This window comes from Bubalus bubalis, chromosome 10 (assembly GCF_019923935.1).
Source record: "Bubalus bubalis isolate 160015118507 breed Murrah chromosome 10, NDDB_SH_1, whole genome shotgun sequence".
NCBI classification, from domain to species: Eukaryota; Metazoa; Chordata; class Mammalia; order Artiodactyla; family Bovidae; genus Bubalus; species Bubalus bubalis.
Window position 1 is genome coordinate 16,918,558 of NC_059166.1, and position 22,919 is coordinate 16,941,476.

Genomic DNA, 22,919 nt, shown 5'->3' on the forward strand with positions numbered 1-22,919 from the left:
ATCCGCCTGCCAGCACAGGAGACACAAGTTTGATCCTGGATCAGGAAGATTCCCTGGAGGAGGACACAGCAACTCACTCCAGTCTTCTTGCCTGGCAAATCCCATGGACAGGGGAGCCTGATGGTCTACAGTCCATAGGGTCGCAAAGAGTCAAACACAACCGAGCGACTGAACACAAGAACAAGCACACATATATGTGGTAAGTGACTGACATCTAGAATAGATAAAGAACTCACATTCCATAATGGGTGTGTTCTCTGGACAAGCTCCCAGGGAGGACCCATGGCAGATGATCTAAAAAGTGCTTATGAACCACAATGGATGAAATGACACTCGGTCACATCTTACATCATTCTAGTCTGAAAATAACTTTACTGTGAAAAACTAGCTTTTTTGTTTTTGTTATAAACAAGTGGACTAGAACAATTCACTTAAGTCATAAACAAGTAGTACAACCTCATTTAAGTCAAAAGCAAGTGGATTTGAAATCAGATCAAACCAATACACAACAGACATTCCGTGTGGGAGGCAGTGTGAAGTGAGAGGTGCTGGGGAAGACCGTGTCCCTAGGACCCTGGAGGTTCAAGGTGAACGTGGAACCACTGTGGGGGAGGAGCAGAGAGGGACTGTTCCTAGAGGTGGGGTGGTGCCCTGCGCCCTCTAACTTGTCCCAGACTTGATCACAGACCGCCTAGAAGGGCGGTGGCAGTAACGGAATAGTCGGAAGAATAAATGGCCTGCTGCCATGTATTTTATTTAGCTCATCTATTTATTTCAGTTCAGTTCAGTCACTCAGTCGTGTCCGACTCTTTGTGACCCCATGAACCACAGCACGCCAGGCCTCCCTGTCCATCACCAATTCCCGGAGTCCACCCAAACCATGTCCATTGAGTTGGTGATGCCATCCAACCATCTCATCTTCTGTCGTCCCCTTTGCCCTCAATCTTTCCCAGCATCAGGGTCTTTTCAAATGAGTCAGCTCTTCACATCAGGTGGCCAAAGGATTGGAGTTTCAGCTTCAACATCAGTCCTACCAATGAACACCCAGAACTGAACTCCTTTAGGATGGACTGGTTGGATCTCCTTGCAGTCCAAGGGACTCTCAAGGCTCTTCTCCAACACCACAGTTCAAAAGCATCAATTCTTCGGCCCTCAGCTTTCTTTATAGTCCAACTGTCACATTGATACATGACCACTGGCAAAACCATACCCTTGACTAGGCTGACCTCTGTTGACAAAATAATGTCTCTGCTTTTAATATGCTGTCTAGGTTGGTCATAACTTTCCTTCCAAGGAGTAAGCGTCTTTTAATTTCACATCTGCAATCACCATCTGCAGTGATTTTGGAGCCCAGAAAAATAAAGTTAGCCACTGTTTCCACTGTTTCCCCATCTACTTCCCATGAAGTGATGGGACCAGATGCCATGATCTTTGTTTTCTGAATGTTGAGCTTTAAGCCAACTTTTTCAGTCTCCTCTTTCACTTTCATCAAGAGGCTCTTTAGTTCTTCTTCACTTTCTTCCATAAGGGTGGTGTCATCTGCATATCTGAGGTTATTGATATTTCTCCTGGCAATCTTGATTCCAGCTTGTGCTTCTTCCAGCCCAGCGTTTCTCATGATGTACTCTGCATAGAAGTTAAATAAGCAGGGTGACAATATACAGCCTTGACGTACTCCTTTTCCATTTGGAACCAGTCTGTTGTTCCATGTCCAGTTCTAACTGAGCTGCCCTTATAAGGAATGCCGTCCATGAAGCTGGTCAGGTGGCCAGGGAAACTTACAGGATAGGATGGTAGAGAAGAGAGGGGCGGAGCCTGAGCGCCAGGAAACTGGCCGGGCAGGACCGACAAGTCGCCCTTGGCTCCTTGGCCGGGCCTCGTTCCAGGTCCTGGGTCCCCGAAGTCACCGCCGCGGCGCCCAGACTGACAACCGGAAAGAGCCTCGTCATCACCCCTCAACCCTGGGCACTTCCTTACAAAGACTCACTCACCGACCGGGCGGGCCTCCAGGGGCGCCGTCCCCCGAGCGCAGCACCTCGGTCCGGGGCCCTCTTCCGCGCCCGCCCGGGGATCCCCGCTCCAGCGACGCCTCTCCGAACGACGCCGGCCGAGCTTCCCCCGAGCCAGGGCCACGAGGCGTCGGGCCGAGACTCGAAAGAGCGATTCAAACTGAAAACCCCGAGGAGAGTTTCAGGATTTCTCTTGTGGTTGTTCTCTCGGGGTTTCAACCTGCTCGAAAGCGACCTTGGCTGGACCGGGCAGGCGAGGACCGCGCCCCGCAGATCGCAGGAGCCGGGTGCGGAGAAGGAGTGGGCGGTGAGTGCGAACCCAGGACGGGCCCCCGCAAATGTTCTGTCTTCTCTCGCCACCCCGAAGCCACCAGCCCGGAGACCGCGGGGCTCAGCCACCTGCGCGGCTGATGTCGTGCTGGAGACGGGTAGCGCAGGGGAGGGGGCTGGGAAAGGCGGGAGGGGGCCGCTGCTGCTTGACTCGGGAAAATTCGTCAGTTTTGCGGTGAGCTTGCTCCTCCGGGGCCCTAGGAGGACTTTGCCACTTCGGGTGAGCAAATGGTAATAAATTCCCGGCTGTTCTGGAGCTCGGCTCCAACAGGACTATTGGACTCTGTTGTACACTCTCCTCCGACATGACAGACCTGGTGGGGTTGGCCGCTGCTAGTTTGATTAACAGAAGGAAATGCCAACCCACTCCAGTATTCTTGCCTGGAGAATCCCATGCGCAGAGTAGCGTGGCGGGCTACAGTCCATGGGGTCGCAAAGAGTCGGACACGACTGACTGACTAACATGTAGTGAATCGTAATCATTACAGAGAAGGTTTGAGAGGTTAGGATGGAAAGTGGATGTAGGAGAAAAGAAGGGATACCTGAGCAGGAGATGGCAGCGGCGGTGGGGTGGGGGTGAGGGAGGAAGTGAGTTCAAAGAAAGATTAGAGCAGGAAGTGGTTCAAGGAATGAGCAGAAGAGCCAACAAAACGTGGGCTTTTCTTGCTCACACCAGAAAAGGGCTTTTTTGGAGAGAGGATAGTTATTCAAAGTGAATTTGGCTTTGTAATGTCATGACTATTTTTTTTTAATGAGTAATTACATTTGAAACTTAAGAAATACTTCCTGGGTATAAGTGTTATTTTTCTTGTTTTTCAACAGGGCTTCCTCAGTCTAGGACTGAAGACTTTGGGCGGTGCCAGGAGACAGAGGTATAGACACACCCCAGGCTACCTTTGCTGGTCACTCTCGTAAAACTGCAGGGAGGAATGTCACTGGCACAAACCGCAGGTCATCTTTTGCTGATACTGCTGCTGATAGAAGCCGGGAAGACTCTGGGCAGTGAGTGTCCTGGATCTGGGGCTCTGGTGGGGGAGGAGGACATGAGAAAATGGGGAGGGAAGGGGCTCCACCCTGGTGGGCCCCTGTCCACCTGCTCTTAGGATGGTGAGGGTGTGGTTTAGTTGGACTGGCTGCCCAGGAGGTGACACCCTGCCTTCCAGGACCCCACCCAAGGCATGGTGCCTGGGCCTGTGCTCCTGTAGCAGCTTTCCCTCTCCTGGCAAGTTCCACCTCCTACTCCAGTAAAACTTTCCTGATGACTAGGGACCCATCGTGAATGTGGCATGTGTCCTATGGCATCCTTCTCCCCATTCTGTTGAAAGTCTTGTCTGTTCAGATAGATTTTAAGTCTCTAGAAACCAGACACTGTCTTCTGTTTTTGCTGCCTCACAAGCTGGCATGTGCATACTTAGTCACTTAGGTGTGTCCAACTCTTTGCCACCCTACGGACTCTGTAGGCCCCTCTGTCCATTCTCCAGGCAAGAATACTGGAGTGGATTGTCATTTCCTTCTCCAGGGATCAAACCTGGGTCTCCTGCATTGCAGGCAGATTCTTTACTGCCTGAGCCGCCATATATCAGATAAATCTTCCTGCTAATAGCATATGGATGGAAAAGATCCACGGTGGCATCAAAGTGTTTAACTAAAGCTCAGACAGTTAAAGGTGAGGCAGGACTGAGGATGCAGCAGAGGAGGGGGTCTGGGATAGAGACCCCTCCCTCTGCAACCAGGCCCTGGAGGAGGAAACTCCCAGCCATACCTGTGGTTTTCTCTCACAGATGCCCACTCTCTGTGCCTTGACCTCACTGTCAAATCTCAGTCCAGATCTGGCCAGCCCTGGTGTCAAGTCCAGGGCTCCGTGGACACAAAGCCTTTCCTCCAATATGACAGTGACAGCAATGAGGTCAAACCTTTGGGTTTCCTGGGAAAGGAGGTAAACGACACGGAAGCGTGGACTGAAATAAGCCAAACGCTGGTAGAAGCAGGAAAAGAGCTCAGGATGGTCCTGCCTGTCATCAAACTGGACAAAAATGAGACGAGGGGTAAGTATGGGAAGGGGGTGGGGAGCTGGAGACAGCAAGAGAAAGAGTGCATGCAGGGAGGAGATTCCTGTGAAAGGACTGAACACGATCCACCCTTAGAGACCCGGTGGACCTGATGGGTAAAATGGGGCAGGTCATGGTCAGAAGATCACGAGCCCCTAGATGTGCAGACACACTTGAGTGACTGGGGAGGATGGACTGTGGAGAGTCCAGGGTGATTCATTGTGTGTGGGGGGCACAGGTCCTCCCACCCTGCAGGTCAAGCTGTGTTGTCAACGTGAAGCCGAGCAATGCTCTGGTGCATCCTTGCACTTCAGCCTCAATGGACAGACAGCCCTCCTCCTTGACACCATGAGCATAACCTGGACAGTCATCGATCCTGGAGCCACAGGCATCAAGGAGGAGTGGGAGAACAACCAGGAACTGGCAGAGTATTTCAAGAACATTTCAATAGGAGACTGCAGTCATTGGCTTAGGGAATTCCTGAAACACTGGGAGAAGATGCAGCTCCCAGAGCCCACAGGTAACTGAGTCGGACGTGGGGGAGGTGGCAGCTCTCTTCAAAGGTCTAGTGCCTTCATGTGTGGATATGAGCACATATGTTTATGTAATTGAAAATGGATGGATGGAGTGACTGATCTCTTGGTGGACTTCCTGTCTGGAGAGTCAGTGATGGGCATAGCACAGAACTTGCCAGCATCCTCCTTTCCCAGCCCACCTCCCTCAGCACAGGAGCCCCCTTCCTCATTAACCATTGACCCAGACTCCAGGCACTGCTCGATGGTCCCCAAATCTATATATGCATTATGTTTCCAGGCCTTCTCTCCCTTCTGTCGTACTGATCCTTTAAGCAGCTCCAATGCCACTTAGTGAAGCCCTTATCCCTTCCCAGACAGAATTGCTGCTGCTGCTGCTAAGTCGCTTCAGTCGTGTCCGACTCTGTGCAATCCCATAGACAGCAGCCCACCAGGCTCCGCCGTTCCTGGGATTCTCCAGGCAAGAACACTGGAGTGGGTTGCCATTTCCTTCTCCAATGCATGAAAGTGAAAAGTGAAAGTGAAGTTGCTCAGTCATGTCCGACTCTTAGCGACCCCATGGACTGCAGCCTACCAGGCTCCTCTGTCCATGGGATTTTCCATGCAAGAGTACTGCAGTGGGTTGCCATCGCCTTCTCCGTCCCAGACAGAATTAAGTGCCCCCAATTGTGTCCTCCTCAAAAAGGACTCCTCACAGTAAACATGTCCACCTGAAAGATAATCAGATGGACATTTGCTGTCTCAGTGACTCAGACAGTAAAGAATCTGCCTGCAAGGCAGGAGACCCGGGTTTGACCCCTGGGTTGGGAAGATCCCCTGGAGTAGGAAATGGCAACCCACTCCAGTATTCTTGCCTGAAGAATCCCATGGACAGAGGAGCCTGGTTGGCTACAGTCCATGAGCACGCAAAAGAGTTGGACATGACTGAGCGACTAACACAACTCAGGAGAAATATTAGCTCCACAAAGACAGAGCACAAGCCCGTTAATCTTTCCATACCCGGACCTGAAGAGTGGCTTCACATGAGTCAGTAACTATATGGGGAACATGTGCTAAGGACAGCAGGTGCTGAGGAAGGTGTATTCTTAGATTTGACAAGGCTTTTGCTTTTTCGTTTTAGAACCACTAATAATGGCCCCAGATATCAGCCAGTCTGCATCCATCCGATTGGTCTCTTGCATTATCCTATTGATCATCACCCAGTTAGTTCTAATTGCTTCATCATCATGAATATTATGAAGAAATCAGGGACCACAGCAGGTGAGAAGCCAGCCGGCCTCTGGCTCCTAGGCAGGTTTGTTCTGGTCAGGACTTGGGAGAGGTGAGCCATGGGTTTCACCAAGCCCCTGTCCACTGGACCCATCTTTATCAAGATGATGTTCTGTCTTTGTCTTGGGCCCCCACACTTCCCTGTAGGGTTGGGAACCACTCTGTTGGTGGGGAAGAAGAGGCTGGTGTGGGCAGCAGGACAGTGCAGTGGGAGTGGGGATGAAGACAAGTGTCTTCTCCTTTGGGGGCCCCGGGTACAAGATGTAGACGTGGTGGGGTGGGGTGTTGTCCTGAGATCTTACTCAGGCTTTCCCAGCCCTTTGATGAAAAAAACCTTTTGTTCTCTGATGATAGCATTATCTAGCTCAACATTTTCCCCAGTGTTCTAACAGCTATTCCATCATCTGGATGTTTCTCCCTGGACTATGAGAAGATACAATGTTAAACCAACTCTGGGTGGCAAAAACTGACCCTTGATGACAGTCTGGCTGTTGATCTAATATACTACCTTCTACTCAGAGTGGGATTTAACAAGAAGCTAAAGAAGCCTATGCTTAAGAATTCCTTCACTTTCCACGACTGTTGATGGGCCCTTAAGATGTATTGACTTGGTCATTTTGAGGATTTGCAAAAGTCAAATATTTGCTCACAATCAGTTAAGACTTCCAATTCTATTCTTTCCATCAGACTTGCCTTCATGTGGGGTGGAATTGGGGCAGGGGGCGGGGGTTGGCATTTTTTTAATTCTGTTAAGAAGATAATGCATTAGGGATATACTGTGTGATTTAATGAGACATAATTTATGTGTTCACACTCACTTTCATGTATAGTTAAGTTACCGCATGCTTTTATGGGCTGAATGTTCTTCTTAATTCATGTGATAAAATCCTCACCTCCAGGAAGACTTGTTGAAACCACTCAGTCGGTGGTGTGTGGTTATAGTCTGTGTTGTGATACAATAGGAAGTATACGTTTGGTCGGAGTCCTGGTTCCTGGATCAGAGTTTCTAAAACCCACATTTTGGTGTCATATTTGGTGTTCTGAGTATAGAAAAGTAGCTTTTCTTTAGAGACCTAGCAGACTAATACATATGCAGAAACCGCAATCAAGTGCTAACTGCCTAGATGTCATGACAGAAAAGTATGAGGCTACCAGTTGAATTATCATGCAGATTAATATATGTATTAACATACTAACATGTTAATGTGTAAAAATGTATCCAGGACAGAAGAAAGGATAAAGTGTGATATAGCCAGGAATGGAACACTATAACGCAATAAAGAAAGAATAAATTACTGCAGTAAAACCATAGATGCCTCATAAAAAGGATTTGAGAGGCAAGTGCTGGACACAAAAGAATATATACGCTGTGGTACTCCTATTTGTTGTGTTACATTATTGTGAAGTTTAACTGAATTGTTTTTTTAAGATGTATTTATTTTTGGCTGTGCTGGGTCTTCACTGCTGTGTGCGGGCTTTCTCTACTTGCTGCTCTCTAGTTACGGTGCAAGAGCAGCTCCCTGTGATGACGTCTCATAGCAGAGCACAGGCTCTAGGCTGTGGGCTTCAGTAGGTGGGGCACACAGGCTCAGTAGCTGCAGCGCCCAGGCTCCAGGGCACAGCCTCAGGATTTGTGGCCCATGAGCTTCGTTGTTTCGCAGCATGTGGGATCTTCCCGGACAGGGACTGAACTCGTGTCTCCTGCATTGGCGGGCAGATTCATTACCAATGAGCCACCAGGGAAGCCCCTAATCGAATTATTAAAAAGACATTCTAAGCTTGATTCTAAATCTTATCTCAATAATTTATGGATGAAGATTAGATGTTCCATGACTTGCAACCAGGAAATTATGCATACTGGAAAAGATATTATTTAAAGGACTCTCCACAACCTAGATGCACCCTTATCAGGTGCTCTAAACTAGCTCATGCACAACAAAACTGAAGAGAATGAACTCTTGGATTAATATTTCCCACTTAGAAAGGGCGACTGCACTGAACTGGCTAACAGAGAACACTGCCGACCTCAGAAACACCTAAAAACAATGCTCAAACACAGAGGATGTTTGAGCTCATACATTCATACCAGGACGAGAAGAAGACAACATCGGAAAAAATTTTAACCTTTCAGTTTTCACTCATGTCTAGACAAACTTGAAGTTTTCTCCTGTCAGGAATATATTCAGTAATGCAGAGAATTCAATTATACGTTGTACCTTTTTTGCCCAGTGAGAATCACATGAATGTTTATTGAAACTCCTTTACTTTAGGGGCTCAAATGTGTTGAAGTCCTACCATTAGGTGAAGGAGACCTCACCTGGAAATAGGGTGTGTGCAGATGTAATCCAACCAAGGTGAGGTCAGGGTGGATTAGGTTGGGCTCTAATCCAAAGACTGGTGCCTTTACCAGGAGGCACACCTTGAAAGAAACATGGACACGCAAAGAAGAGACGGATATAGGAAAACAAGACACATGAGTGTCATGGAAGGACAGAAATAGACACTGGGGCTACGCAATGCCAAGGGTTTCTGGCAAGCATCAGTGCTGTGCATAGTACCTCAGTCATGTCCGACCCTTTGCAACCCCACGGACTGCAGCCCACCAGGTTCCTCTGTCCATGGGGATTCTGCAAGCAAGAATGCAGCCACCAGTAGTCAGGAAGAGAAAAGATGGAGCCTCCCTTAGAGCCTTCAGAGAGGGCCCTACTGACAGCTTGATTTCAGACTCCTAACCCTCACAATCTTGAAAGAATAAATTTTGGTTGTTTCAAGCCATAGAGTTCGTGGTAATTTTTATGAAGACTTCACTGTCCCAACCAAGCTTGCGGGGGCTTAGGCTGCATTCCCAGCACAAAGGGAACTGGTGAGCAAGAAGGAAGGCAAGAGAGCAGTTTTAGAAAAGAGCCAAGAAACAGACCCAGGGACGTCTAGAAATGTGACACCTACTAGACGAGAAAAGAAATACCAGCGAAGGGTACACTGCTCAATATGTGACAGCAGGAGAACTGGCTGATCCTGTAACTAAAAGAGGATTTCTATTTAGCACAACACAAAAACGTTCATTTTAGGTTGATCAACGCATGAAGGTGACTGTTCGTGCGGGCTCGGGGCTGTATGCCAGTAGGAGCACGTTTGCTGAGTAATACTGGAGTGGGTTGCCATTTCCTACTTAGGTGTGTGGGGGGCAGTGACACTAATTTGTGATAGGAAGGTGAATGTGAAGAGAGTGAGGGAATGCTGGAAAGAGTGTGTTGGATGTGTGCGGAGCAGCCACAACTAGCGTGTGAGAATGTTGGGAACCTTGGTGTGTGTGTGTGTGTGTGTGTGTGTGTGTGTGTGTGTCTGTGACTGTGGACAGCTGAGCCTGGGACAGAACGGGAGTGGACAGAGGGCCCTGAGGGGGATGCCCTGGGGGACCCAGAGAGGAGGAAGAGAGTGAAGGGAAATGGCTGTGAGGGGAAAGTTTCTGGATGGCAGTGGAAGTAGATGGGAGCCTTCTGTGTGGAATTTGTGTGAAGGAGTGTGTACAGACAGTATGAGGAAGCCAGGGTCCCTGAGGGAAGGGAACGCGGTGTGACTTTGCAGAGAGTGGAGAGCCAGTGGGGCAGGCAAGCAGGCACTTGTGTGCGGAAGAAAGTGTGTGGGCAGTGGGGGATGGGGTGTGAACAGAGGGAAGGGAGTGTGAGGAGACCTGCATGGAAAATTTCAGGAAGGGTGACGTGCACAAGGGTGGAAGGAGTATAAGTGAGAAGCATGAAGCCTATGTGGGGAACACGTGTATGTGAGGGGGCTGTGGGGGAGGCTGGAGAGTCAGGCTGGGCTGTGGGTGATGGAGGGCAGTGTGATGGCGAGGGGGCTTGTGTGTGTAACTGTGGGGGCTGAAGTGTGGGAAGACAGGTGTGCATGGAGAGTGTGGGGTGAGCAGTGTGTCAGGACTGTTGCTGAAGAGGCCTCAGTGGTGACCGGCTCCCCAGCTTTTCCTTTCTCTGGGCCCGGACCCTCTGGCCTGGACCCCTAGGTTCCAAGGGAACCAAAAACTGGCAGGGACAGGGAAGAAGCTCATACCCCCTATCATTTACTTTCTTTTTTTTAGCTTGAAACACCACACAAAAATATCTGCCTTGTGACAGGTGTCAACTGGGGCAGCCTTCACCAGCTGACGCCTCCCCCAGGCCCAGGGGCTGAACTGCATTCTCTCCCTCAGTTTCTAGTCAGCCTGGGGCTTCCCTGATAGCTCAGTTGGTAAAGAATCCGCCTTCAATGCAGGAGACCCCGGTTCGACTCCTGGGTCAGGACGAACCCCTAGAGAAGGGAAAGTCTACCCACTCCAGTATTCTGGCCTGGAGAATTCCATGGACTGTACAGTTGGACCCGACTGAGTGACTTTCACTTTGGAGCCTCTGAGCAATAGGATTCCCTTCAATCCCTCCCCTGCCTACTAAGCTCATGGGGAGGGACTCTTGTAGGGGGCCCAACAGGTGGAGGAGGGGACCCAACCCTCTCCACCACACCCCTCCCACCTCTCCAGGCCCAGACTCCTCACTGTCCCCCAACTCCTTCCTCCCCACATCGCCCTTCTCCCCACCTTCCCTCATCTCTTACCGCTCATCACAGGTGTTCCCAGGTCTGTGCAGCAGCTCAGCTGGGAAGCCAGGAGCCTGCATGGCAAGACCCCCGGACCCACCCTTAGACACTCATGGCCCGTGTGTCCTGGACTCTGTCCAGAGGGAGCAGAAGCAGCTTCAACAGAAAAGTGGGGACTTGGGAGCCTAAGCTGTGACCTTGGAGACTACTCCCCAGCAGCTTTCAAATGCAACCTACCTTCCCCCGCCCGCCCTCCCTCTCCATCTCCCTTTACCTCACCAACCCAACCACACTCCACACCACCCCTCCCACACCACCCCTTGGCCCCGCTCCAGGAAACCCTAGAGCCAATGCCCACCTTGCCAAGTCCTCCCTGCTGTTCTGAAGAGGTTGCCCTAATACTTACCACTACTTTCCACGGGATGGTTTGTTTTTTCAGCTAGGGTTGTTAACTGTGGGATTCAGACAGGGTCACATATTTTTTTCACATGTTTTGCCCTTGGCACTCTCCTTTCCATGTAGCTGATTCCTCTCCCCAGTGTGTGTTAGGGCTACTGTACTGGGATCAGCATGTACCCTGGGGAAGTCCTCAGCCATAGTGGCTACAGAACATCAGGGGTTAAATGGAGACACCAGTGAGGATGGGGGAAGGGTGGAAAGACACTAAGTCTGGGGTACCCTCTGCCTGTCCTGCCTTTCAGGGGACTTGAACCCCGTGTCTTAGACACCAGGCTTTTGTGAGCGCCCTTCCTCCCTGTCTTAGTCCCATGGGATTGCTATAACAAGTAACCATACATTGGGTGGCTTACAAACAACAGGAAAGTTTTCCCCGTGGTTCTGGAATCTGGCAAGTCCAAGATCAAGGCACTGGAATATGTCTGGTTCACAGAGGGCTGTCTTCTCATGGTGCACTCACCTTGTGGAAGGGTGGAGGGAACACAGGGTCATTTTCTATAATGGTTCTCACCCATTATTTTGACTGTGTGGATCACAACAAACTCTGCTAAATTCTTAAAGAGATGGGAATACCAGACCACCTGACCTCGCTCCTGAGAAATCTGTATGCAGGTCAAGAAGCAGCAGTTAGAACCAGACATGGAACAACAGACTGGTTCCAAATTGGGAACGGAGTACATCAAGGCTGTATATTGTCACCCTGCTTATTTAACTTATATGCAGAGTACATCACACTACATTCTGGGCTGGATGAAGCACAAGCCGGAATCAAGACTGTCAGGAGAGATATCAATAACCTCAGATACACAGATGACACCACGCTTACAGGAGAAAGCAAAGAGGAACAAAAGAGCCTCTTGATGAAAGTGAAAGAGGAGAGTAAAAAAGCTGGCTTAAAACTCAACATTCAGAAAATAAAGATCATGGCATCTGGTGCCATCACTTCATGACAAATAGATGGGGAAACAATGGAAACAGTGACAGACTTTATTTCCTTGGCCTCCAAACTCACTGCAGATGGTGACTGTAGCCTTGAAATTAAAAGATGCTTGCTCCTTGGAAGAAAAGCTACGACCAACCTAGACAGCATATTAAACAGCAAAGACATTATTTGGTGACAAAATTTCATCTAGTCAAAGCTATGGTTTTTCCAGTAGTCATGTATAGGTGTGAGAGTTGGACCATAAAGAAAGCTGAGTGCAGAAGAATTGATGCTTTTGAACTGTGGTGTTGGAGAAGAGTCTTGAGAGTCCCTTGGACTGCAAGAAGATCCAACCAGTCAATCCTAAAAGAAATTAGTCCTGATTATTCATTGGAAGGAATGATGCTGAAGCTGAAGTTTCAATACTTTGGCCACCTGATGTAAAGAACTGACTCACTGGAAAAGACTCTGATGCTGGGAAAGATTGAAGGCAGGAGGGGAAGGGGACTACAGAGGATGAGATGGTTAAAAAGCATCACCGACTCAATGGACATGAGTTTGACCAAGCTCCAGGAGTTGGTGATGGACAGGGAAGCCTGGCGTGCTGCAGTCCATGGGGTCACAAAAATTCGGACATGACTGAGCGACTGAACTGAACTGAACAAACAATAAATGCTGGAGAGACTGTGGAGAAAAGGGAACCCTCCCACACTGTTGGTGGGAATGTAAGCTGATACACGCACTATGGAGAATGGTATGGAGATTCCTTTCAAACTGAAAACAGAGCTACCATGTGGTGGTGATTTAGTTGCTAAGTCGTGTCCGACTTTTTGCCACCCGAGGGACTGTTGCCCGCCAGGCTTCTCTGTCCATGGAATTCTCCAGGCAAGAATACTGGAGTGGGTTGCCATTTCCTTCTCCAGGGGATCTGCCTGACCCAGGGATTAAACCCAGGTCTCCTGCATTGCAGGCAGGTTCAGAGCTACCATATGATACAGCAACCCCACTCCTGGGCATATATCCAGAGGTGAAAGGTGATGGAGAGAGATAAACTGGGAGGTTAGGATTGACATATACACACTACTGTACTTAAAATAGATAACCAACAAAGACTTATTCTGTGGCATAGGAAAATCTGCTCAATATTCTGTAATAGCATAAATGGGAAAAGAATTTATAAAAAAAATAGTTACATGTATATGTATAAGTGAATCACTTTGCTGTACACCTGAAACTAACACATATTTTTCATCAACTATATACTCCAATATACAATAAAAATTTTTAATTAATTAAAAATAATAAATATTGATATTGAGCATCCTCTCACGTGCCTATGGGCCATGTGTAATCCTTCTTTGGAGAAATGTCTATTTAGATCTTCTGCCCATTCTTTGATTGGGTTCCCTGTCTTGATTATTGAGTTGTAAGAGCTTGTCATATATTTGGAAATTAAGCCCTTGTTACCTGCAAGGGTGACATCATTTGCAAATCTTTTCTCCCAGTCTGTAGTTAGCCTTTTTTGTTTTGTTTATGGTTTCCTTTGCTGTGCAAAAGTATATAAGTTTGATGAGGACCCATTTCTTTATTGTTTTTTCTCATCTTTTTGTTTTTTGTTTCTACCAGAGTAGAAGCCATCTTGAATTGGCCTTCTTTCAGGAACTTTAATTCCCCCTGGATGGTTGCTGGGAGGAAGAGAAGGTTTTGTGTTTTTTTGTTTTTTTTTTTTGAATGGCAAATAATACTGGATCATTATAACTTATGTAATTTTCAAAGGTTGTACAATTATACAAAAAAAAAAAAAGGAGGGGCAAACAACCTGTAGAATTACACAGACTCCTTCTTCAAAATACATTGGCATTGAAATTTTGAAGGAAAAATAAACCAATGGGACCGAAGCAAACTTGCAGAGTGATGAACTGGCCTAATTTCAGTACTGCTGTGTCTCTGGGACTCAGGAAGAGAGGGATGAGAGAAGGGCAGGTCAGTGGAACAGTCAGAACATAGACAACATTTATCAATTAAGTTTGCCACCTGAACTGGCACCGGAAACAATAACTGGGTTGGCTGAAAAGTTCCTTCAAGTTTTCATAAGATGGTATGGAAAACCCTAAGGAAACTCAATACAATGAAGTGGTCAATGATCATCCAAGGCAAGCTCAAGATGGGGAAGCAGGAAGCCCTGAGCCCGCCCCTCCATGAACTTCTTGCCAGAAATTCTTCCCTGACCTCTGATCAATTTCTATTAATTAGAGAGACCAAAATGACAAAATGATCTAACTAGGAAGATTCTGGCTATCAGCCCAAGCACAGCTCAAGTACAGCTGCAAGGAGTGGGAAGAGGAGGGAGTGGCAACAGCCCTGGCTTCTGCGAGTTGGGCAGAGTCCCAGTGCCTACAGCACAGAGAGAGCCCTAGGGCGGGGCCTCCGCGCGGGGGAGGGGGGGAATGCCGGCTGCCACAGAAGTGCTGAGCGTGCCTCAGAGGAAAGGATCCACTTCTCTCACCTGGCATCCTTCACTCCTGAAAAATTGGGATCCAGGTGGCAAAGGGAGAGATGGGTGGCCCTGAGACCCGCCTTGGCTTCCTGTTGCGGCTTCAGATTATCTGGTTCAGCGGGACGTCCAGTGGTGAGTTCGGGGATGAACCTGTGGGAGGGCGCAGGCAAGTTGGGTGAGTTACGACCTGAACAGGGGTGCTGGTGTGCGCGGGATACGGGCCCCTTTGCTCCTTGGTGGCTCCCCCGAGCTACTTGCCTGCTCTCCTGGGCAGAACAGGGGTGCCTTAGGTGAAGCAGTAATGCGGGGAGTTTGGGAGGTGACTCTAGGAGAAGAGGGGGCCAGAACGCTACAGGGGATGCTGTTGAGGCCCCTTAGGGCCCAGCCCGCCCTTTGGGAAGTGGGAGTCTTGGAGCCCGGCGGGCTGGGACCCGTCGGCCTCCCCGCGGGGAAGGGACCCAGAGCCGCTCCGAAAAGCACAAGCCCGAGATCTGTGCGCAGAGCCCCTTCTGGTCCCTACTGCTCTCGGCCCTTGAAGGACCAGCGCTCTTTATCACCGATCAGTTAACACCTACAGGGCGGCCGGGGCGAGGAGAGCTCGGCGGCCGTCCGGGGCTCGGGCGCGGGTCTGCGGCAATGGGCGACCGAGCTTCTCCTGGGCAGTGGAGGCGGGAGCTCCGAGCCGGACGGATGTGCTGGCCGGTCTCCCAGGGACGCGCATCCCAAAGGCCGCCGCCGGTACCGCTCGGGTCCGCTAGGCTGCCTGCCGCCCCAGCGCCCCTTGGCCCCAGAACTGCCACGCACTGTATCAGTGTTTGGGCTCGAGCTGTCCTGTCCTGGCAAAGTAGATTCTGAAGTTATGACACTAAATGCACCTCAACTTGACAGTAACTTCAAAAAGTTTCACATCTTAGAGTTGAAACGAAGGAAAAGTTGCCCTCCAGAAATTGAGGAAGGAAAACTTCAGCCTTGGACAAAACTACTAGCGGAAGAACCCATTTATGATCCTGTACATGCAGCTCCTGCCGTGTCTACACGTGTGTTTTATATCAGCCTAGGGGTTTGCTGTCCAGTTATATTTCTTGTGGTACTAGTATTAGCTGTTTTGCATCTTCATAGTGTGAAAAGGATTGAACTGGGAGATAGCATCAGCACCAGCAGTAGTTCCCAAGGGCTGTCTCAGTCCCAGTCGTTCCCAGATGTCTCAGTATGTGAGAGGCAACACACCCAACAATACAACTCGCATCTCCAGTTATCCGACCTTGTGGCTAGAGGAGTATGACTTGAGAAGTGTCGCTCTTTTGGAGGCCAGAGCTAAGGTGAATGATATCAAAATATCTATCCAGGGAGAGGAACTCAAAAGATATATTCTAAGAAGGTACCTTTTGGTGTACTTCCCATGGGGTTTATGTAGATGAAAAAGATCCAGATAAAGAGCAACAAGCATTTGTAAAAACAGTTAGAGATCGAGCTTCTGATTCAGATGACCATGATGCTCCCTGAAAGTTGTGAGCTATGAGATCTTCATTACAGAAATCTTCCTATTGGCCACATGTGAACAGAAGAAGGGGAAAAGCCCATGGTGGATTGCCTTACATGAACTGGGGGTATCTTAAATTGTTTTTATGACAGTGCAAATATGTAGAGACCAATAGTCTTCAGGCAACTTCTCAACAAAACCTAGTTCACATGGCTGCTCAGATTGCCTGTGGAATGAGCTACCTGGTCAGAAAGAAGTCATCCACAAAGACCTGGCTCCTAGAATCTCTATCATTGATGACAACTTCATGTTAAGAGCAAAGCCAATCCCTCTCCAGAGTCTTGTTCCCCATGGACTCTCACTGTCTGGAGAACAACAAAAACACAGGATTGATGGATGGCTTTTGAAAGTCTGGTTAAAAATGAGTTCTCCATCCTTCCCTGGTGATCCAGTGGCTAAGACTCCACACTCCCAATGCAGGGGCCTGGGTTTGTTCCCTGGTGGGGGAACTGGATCCTGCCTGCCACAACTAAGAAGTCAGCATGCTGCTACTGAAAGAGCCCACGTGTTTATGACTCTGGCCAAATGCCCTAAGTGGACATCTACCCATTTGATGTGGCTGCATACCTGAAAGAGGATTACCAAATAGCCCAGACTATCAACTGTCCTGGTGAACTATTTGCTGGGATGGCTTGTGCTGAGCCTTCGATCCAGAGGAGAGGTGGAGGTCCAGCAAAGGGCATGGTGTCTCACAGAGGTCCATGTGGCCCTGGGGGCCTGTGTCTGACTCTCCTCTCACAGTCCCCCAGCGTCAGGAGGAAGGTGCCTGTCGAGGCCCACTTGGAGCCAGCCAGTCACATACATCACCCAGCACCACAGAAGCACATTTGTCTTCTAGAGCACGTGCCTTAGGAAGGCTTTAGCATCTCAACTTTCTAAGACAGACTTAATGATGTGGAATACTTTCTCAATATCACTTTTATTAGGTTTAACTGAAAATGTTTGTGTAAATTTTTTACACATAGTTGCCTTAGAGGTATAGGTATATTCTTACAAGAGTTTTAAAATTGTTTAAACACACATATTTGAACTAACAATCTTACTACCAACTGCTTTTTATTTTCTTAACTTCTACAAGGTAATGCAGTTGATTCACCTTTAAAGTTTTGCTTTCTTTCACTAGTCTTGGGAATGATTTCTCTTCAACACGCGGTAATTTTTCTTAGGAAAATAAAAACCGTCCGGCAGTTATGGCCTAATACCCCCGCCCCTTTATTACAGAGTAGCTACTTTGCTGCAAAGTGCAATACAGAAATCCACAGGTGTGAGCAGAGGATAGTGGCCATGGAACAACTCTAGTGTGACATCTAGGCCAGCTGCTGGTGGGTCTTGTTTGTTCCCTGTGGCCCTGCCTATGCCAAAACACATAACCACTTCTATCCTATGTCGGCTGGCCTAGCTGAACTAATGACTAGGGGTTGATGAGCACACATCACGATGGGCAACCCCAGTCTCTGACCAGAGGCCTCATCTCTGCCAGGCCTCAGGACCACACCAGGAGCCACGTTTAAATGGTGTGACTTTCCCCACTGCAAGTGGCAAGGCCTAGCTTCAGGACACTCGAGATCTGTGTCGTGAGCCTTCAAGTAGAAAATGGCACCTTTCTGACCACAGATACCTCTGATGTCACTGGTTCTGCTGGGTCATCTGCCCAAGAAACAGCTCCAGCCATGCTCATCCTTTGCCAATTGTGACTGCTTTTATGCTGGGACAGCATGTTGCACCAGAGACCTAGGGTCTGCGAAGCCTCAAATATTTCTTCTGACCATTACAGGAAACCTAAGGCCACAGTGGTAGTTAAAAGGAAACAGGAGAGGGACCACACCCCTGCAGCCCTCAAGAGGTTGTAGATTGGTACTTGTCTCTGTGTTTCTCCAGGATATTGTGTACACGGACTATTGGCAGATGGGGAGGTAGGGTCTGAAGTTTGAATCTGGAATTCACTAATACGGTAGCCTTCACCCCACGATAATTTACTAGCTACTCAGGTCTCCATGCATGTCACAAGTCTAGGGCATGTGGAACGACCGCTGTGTGGTCTGTGGACCCAGTGATAACCACTGTAAGCAGAACCTGGGACTGCTGTCCATTGATGGCCTGGTACTCCAAGCATCGCTTCAACAGTTAGGGGACCATGATGATGCTACGGTTCCTGTGCCTGATATTAGAAACACACTAGGTGCAATGTGAATGTGAGAGTAGTTTCTGCTTCTGCAGGTTCACTTACCCCAGTGACTAACCATGTGGCTCTTTGGGAAAGGATGGAAGAACTTTTGCACTAGATGTGGTGATGAAAGGGCCCTCCTCTTTAGAACATGGCTTCTTTCTCTGGTGACACCTTCTGAGAAGTGGCTCAGATCCAGAAAATGGGCCTGGATCAGGTGTTTGGTAGGGATGGCTGCCTTTGGCTTCCTGATCATCCAGCCTTGTGTTCTGTCTGTCTTTAATTCTTTCTATGGTACAGTTTGTATCTAGGTTCCTGCCCATCTGTTAGCCTTTAGGATCGCCCTGTGCTATGAGCCAGCATCATATTCTCTGCAGTCAGGCCCTGGCTGGCATTGAGACTCCCTAACCACTTTGACCACTGCACCTACTTTTCTGCTGTCCTTGAGCACCTGCACTTGGAATCTGATTTTTTCCACAACTTCCATCCCTGTTACTGATAGAGGCCCACAGGAACATGGTCTCCTCCCACCATCCCTGACGTTCTGATAAAGTCATCCTTGAGCTATTGGAGATGCTTCTCATCCATGCTTTCCTCTCGGGCTCCATAGAGTCCATCAGGCTTTCCCATGAGTTGGTGGGCTGCACACTTTCCTGCCCTTTCTCAGCGCGTCCGCCCTGGCAGATTCACTTCTCTGAGCCTTGGATCTGCTCCTCTACCACCTGCCTCCGAAGTTCTGGACTTTCTCTTTCATGCCATGTGGGCCAGGCCTTTCTCCAGGCTTTCAAGACACATCCTAGTGGGAGATCACCACGTCTCTTCAGCCTTGCTAAGCCCAGTAGCCCGTGATTATAAACTCTCCCTTATCTAGGTTTGGGTTCTGAGCTCATCCTCCCCACCCCCACCCCCACTGGCTGTGATCCGCTTCCTCAGGAACAGCCCCCTCAACCTCTGCGTCTCCCATAGGACACTCAGAGAGAAGGTGACAGTCCTCTGGGTTTAGGCCTTTCCTTCTGAACCAGCCTGGACCTTCCCTGGGAAACGTATGTGTCGGTTAATGCTACATGCGGAGCTTGTGAGCAGAGTGGAAATGGGGCATATCCAGGGTTATGGTGTTTCTTGCCTGACTGAGGCTTCATCATCTTCCTCAGTCGTAACTGGTGAGGGGCTGGGGCGGCAGGCAGAGCCGTCCTGCTCTGTCAGCCCAGCCCTGCAGTCCTACTCTGCTCTCACAGAACTTCGGGAGGAGGTCTATGGGTCTTCTCCCAACCTCACCCTCACTGCGGTTTGCCTTCACAGATGCTCACTCTCTCCTACAACTTCACCATCAATCCTTAGCTCAGACCTGGACAGCCGTGGTGTGAGGTACAAGGGCAGGTGGATGGAGAGCTCTTTCCTATGATTGTGATCATGCTAAGATCATATTCACAAGTCTATTGGGAGAAGAAGTGAAAACCATAAAGGCCTAAAAAACACAGATCGAAACACCTAGAAACATCAGGGACCAACTGCGTGACTTTACACTGGAGAAACACACAGTCACAGGTAAGTTAGAAAGTCCAAGTACAGGAGGAGCAGACTGGGGACTTAAAAATACAGTTGGATATTGGTCCTTCCCTAGTAGTCCAGTGGAAAGAGCAGCTGTTGCATGAGAGAACAGGGCCAGATTAGCTGGGCCCAGGTGACGTGGACCCAGGGGAGGTGGACCCAGGTGCAGCAAAGAATCTGTCAAGCCCAGAGGCTGAGCTCTTTCTTTCCCATGGTGGGGGCAGACCCTCTCACCCTGCAGGCCAGGATGACATGTCACTGTGAGGATGACAGACACACAGTGGATCCTGGCACTTTGGCTTGAATGGACGAATGAGCCTCCACTTTGATTCGGAGAATGGACACTGGAGAGTGGATCACCCTGGAGGCAGATGGATGAAAAAGAAGTGGGAGAATGACAGAGCTGTGACTGACTTCTTGAAGAAGGTCTCCATGGGAGACTATTGGGCCTGGCTTCAGGATTTCATGATGTGCTGGGAGAAAATGTTGAAGACCACGGGTAAGTGAAAAGAGTAGGAGAAAGTGATAGTCCTCTCATGGTGACATGGATCCACTCCTGTGTGTGTATGTGTGTGTGTGTGTGTGTGTGTGTGTGTGTGTGTTTGAGAAAGTGATCCATAGGAGGTGAGTTGTCCTGGGAGAGCAATAACCCGGGGATGCTCTGTCATATCCTTCCTCTTCCACCTCCTGATGTCTCTCCTCACAGCACAGGCCTTTGGACACGTGAACATGGATTTTTGTTGATGTGAAACCTGTAGATATCTTTTTAATTTCATGGATTTATTTCTCACTCTACCCTCTTCCCAGAATCTTCTTTCAAATGTCACCAGTCCTTCTTCTGGAAATCTGTCAATACCACCTCTGCTGTCAGCTCCTGAGGACTCCATTTTCATGTCACCATCTCTATGTCACAGCAGGACTCAGTGGCTGTATTGGAAACCTTGCTCCCCCATCAGCTGTCAGAGCCCCGTGAGGACTGCACACTTCCCTTCCCCCCATCTCACCTGAGGATCTATCTCAGGGGCCTCCATGTGATGGATGTAAACTGTCTGCACAGTAGGGGTACCTGAGTCAGGGGGGCAAGGAGGCATCAGCTTAGTTTGGGGTCTGGACAAGGGCTTCACTCTTATTCTCCTTGCAGCATCACCAACCACAGGTCCCTCTACCATGCAGCCCATGGCCACAGCCATCAAGTCCAAAGCCTGGATCCTCCCGTGCTCCTCACCAGTTTCATCATAACTGTCATCCTGGGCTGAGTCCTTTCCAGGAACAGGTACTGAGGGCAGAATTCAGAGGGAAGGCAGGGGCACAGGGCCTGGTGTGAGGCCAGGGAAGGTGAATCCCAGCAAGCCCTGCCCCTCACTGAACCTCCTCATCCTGGAAATGAGCAGGGGGATAAGACCCCGTATCACCTGAGAGCAGAACTCAACAAGCTCAGCCCTGAGTTCTGAAAAGTCCCCACTGTCAGGTGACATTGTGAAAAAGGAGGGGCCCTCACTAGGCTGAGGGCCTATTGATGCTAAACAGGTTTAGCCAAGTCCCCTGACTGAGCACAGACTGCTGTCTGGCAGGGCCCCCGGTAGGTGGTGTGAGAACAGCAGGCACTCAGGGCGAGGGCAGGACTCACGGGGGCTGAGAGCAGCAAGGGGGCTCCACATGATGTGTCAGTAGAGAGGGGACCCACCCAGGGGGCCAAGATGAGAGGGGCCGGGCTCTCATCCCAGGAGGAAGGTGTGGGAAGGCCTTTGCAGACCCAACTCCAAAGGCCTGTTCTCACAGGAAGTGGCTTGGGTCAAGCAGGCAAAGCAGGAGCCCCACAGCAGAGACTGTGGGAAGGGCTGAGGCCAGGCCTGTGCTCCTGGAGCAGCAGCAGTTCTGACTCAATGTGGCCTGCACATCACGAGCCTCCTGGGGACCCAGAGCCTCCATCACTGAGTGGTCCTGCCTTGAGCAGAGGTGCCTGGGGATGGTGGGCCTGAGCTGGGGTGGGGGCGCCCAGCTGGGCGGGACAGGAAGAGATGGGGGGCCGGGACTCTGGTCCTGAGAGCTGTGTGTGCTGCTGGCTCAGAGGCTAGAGAGGAGCAAAGGAAGGGGGTTTGCCTGCAGCCCCCCAAGGCTGTCAGGAAGCAAGGCCCCTCCTCCGGGGACCTGCTCCCTGGTCCTTTACACCCCTCTCGGGGAGGATCCGGACCTGAGTAAAGGGAGCAGATTGATTCCTCACTGGCTCCAGTCCTGAGCCTGAGCAGGGGATGTCAGGGCCTGGGGTGACTCTGTGATGCAGGAAGGAATGAGTAGGTGACAAGAAGCTTCTGGGCCTGGGGTGGGGGTGGGGTGGAGGACATACGAGCCCCTCAGTGATGGCAGGGCTGGAGGGTGGGTTGAGGAGGGGAAGCCCCAGGAAAGTGACAGGAGTTCCTCAGCCTCCTGGACCAAGGCCTCTTTCTTTTCTGCAGGTGATGCTGCTCCCAGGAAGCCCCAACAGGTGCTCTGTCAGCCTCAGGATTCAGTCTTTGCTTGGCTGCCTTTGTTCTCCTTCTGTTCACTTTAGAGCCTGGAGATCAGACCCAGGAATTCTGGAATTGAGCTGCAGGAGTTGCTTCTATATTTTTGAGATTAATTCTTTGTCAGTTGCTTCATTTGCTATTATTTTCTCCCACTCCGAAGGCTGTCTTTTCACTCTGCTTATAGTTTCCTTTGTTGTGCAAAAGCTTTTAATTTTAATTAGGTCCCATTTCTTTATTTTTGCTTTTATTTGCAATATTCTGGGAGGTGGGTCATAGAGGATCCTGCTATAATTTATGTCAGAGAGTGTTTTGCTTATGTTCTCCTCTAGGAGTTTTATAGTTTCTGGCCTTATGTTTAGATCTTTAATCCATTTTGAGTTTATTTTTGTGTATGGTGTTAGAAAGTGTTCTAGTTTCATTTTTTTACAAGTCGTTGACCAGTTTTCCCAGCACTTGTTAAAGAGATTGTCTTTTCTCCATTGTATATTCTTGCCTCTTTTGTCGAAGATAAGGTG

The 22,919-nt window shown here is 49.5% G+C and overlaps 1 protein-coding gene and 1 pseudogene across 2 annotated transcripts; both read left to right on the forward strand.

Annotated features, from left to right (window-relative positions):
• The first annotated feature begins 2,042 nt into the window (after positions 1-2,042).
• Positions 2,043-8,417, forward strand: LOC112587353 (retinoic acid early transcript 1E). Of its 2 annotated transcripts, none has more exons than XM_045161913.1 (6): positions 2,043-2,316; positions 3,162-3,341; positions 4,121-4,384; positions 4,626-4,907; positions 6,041-6,180; positions 6,544-8,417. In XM_045161913.1, the coding sequence occupies exons 2-5, from the start codon at positions 3,269-3,271 to the stop codon at positions 6,148-6,150; spliced, it is 729 nt and encodes a 242-aa protein (XP_045017848.1). In that variant the 5' UTR covers positions 2,043-2,316; positions 3,162-3,268; the 3' UTR covers positions 6,151-6,180; positions 6,544-8,417. The 2 variants fall into 2 exon arrangements, with proteins under 2 accessions (XP_045017848.1, XP_044780047.2); XM_044924112.2 differs by having other exon boundaries at positions 2,061-2,316; positions 6,582-8,417.
• A 6,290-nt stretch (positions 8,418-14,707) lies between these two features.
• On the forward strand, positions 14,708-22,571 carry LOC123327651 (annotated as a pseudogene).
• The last annotated feature ends 348 nt before the right edge of the window (positions 22,572-22,919 follow it).

Bases quoted from the DNA above. Each gene is read 5' to 3' on its own strand.
- LOC112587353 (XM_045161913.1), top strand. From the start codon at position 3,269: ATGTCACTGGCACAAACCGCAGGTCATCTTTTGCTGATACTGCTGCTG. The intron at 3,342-4,120 runs GTGAGTGTCCTG...TTTCTCTCACAG, and splicing joins AGCCGGGAAGACTCTGGGCA to ATGCCCACTCTCTGTGCCTT. The intron at 4,385-4,625 runs GTAAGTATGGGA...TGGGGGGCACAG, and splicing joins GGACAAAAATGAGACGAGGG to GTCCTCCCACCCTGCAGGTC.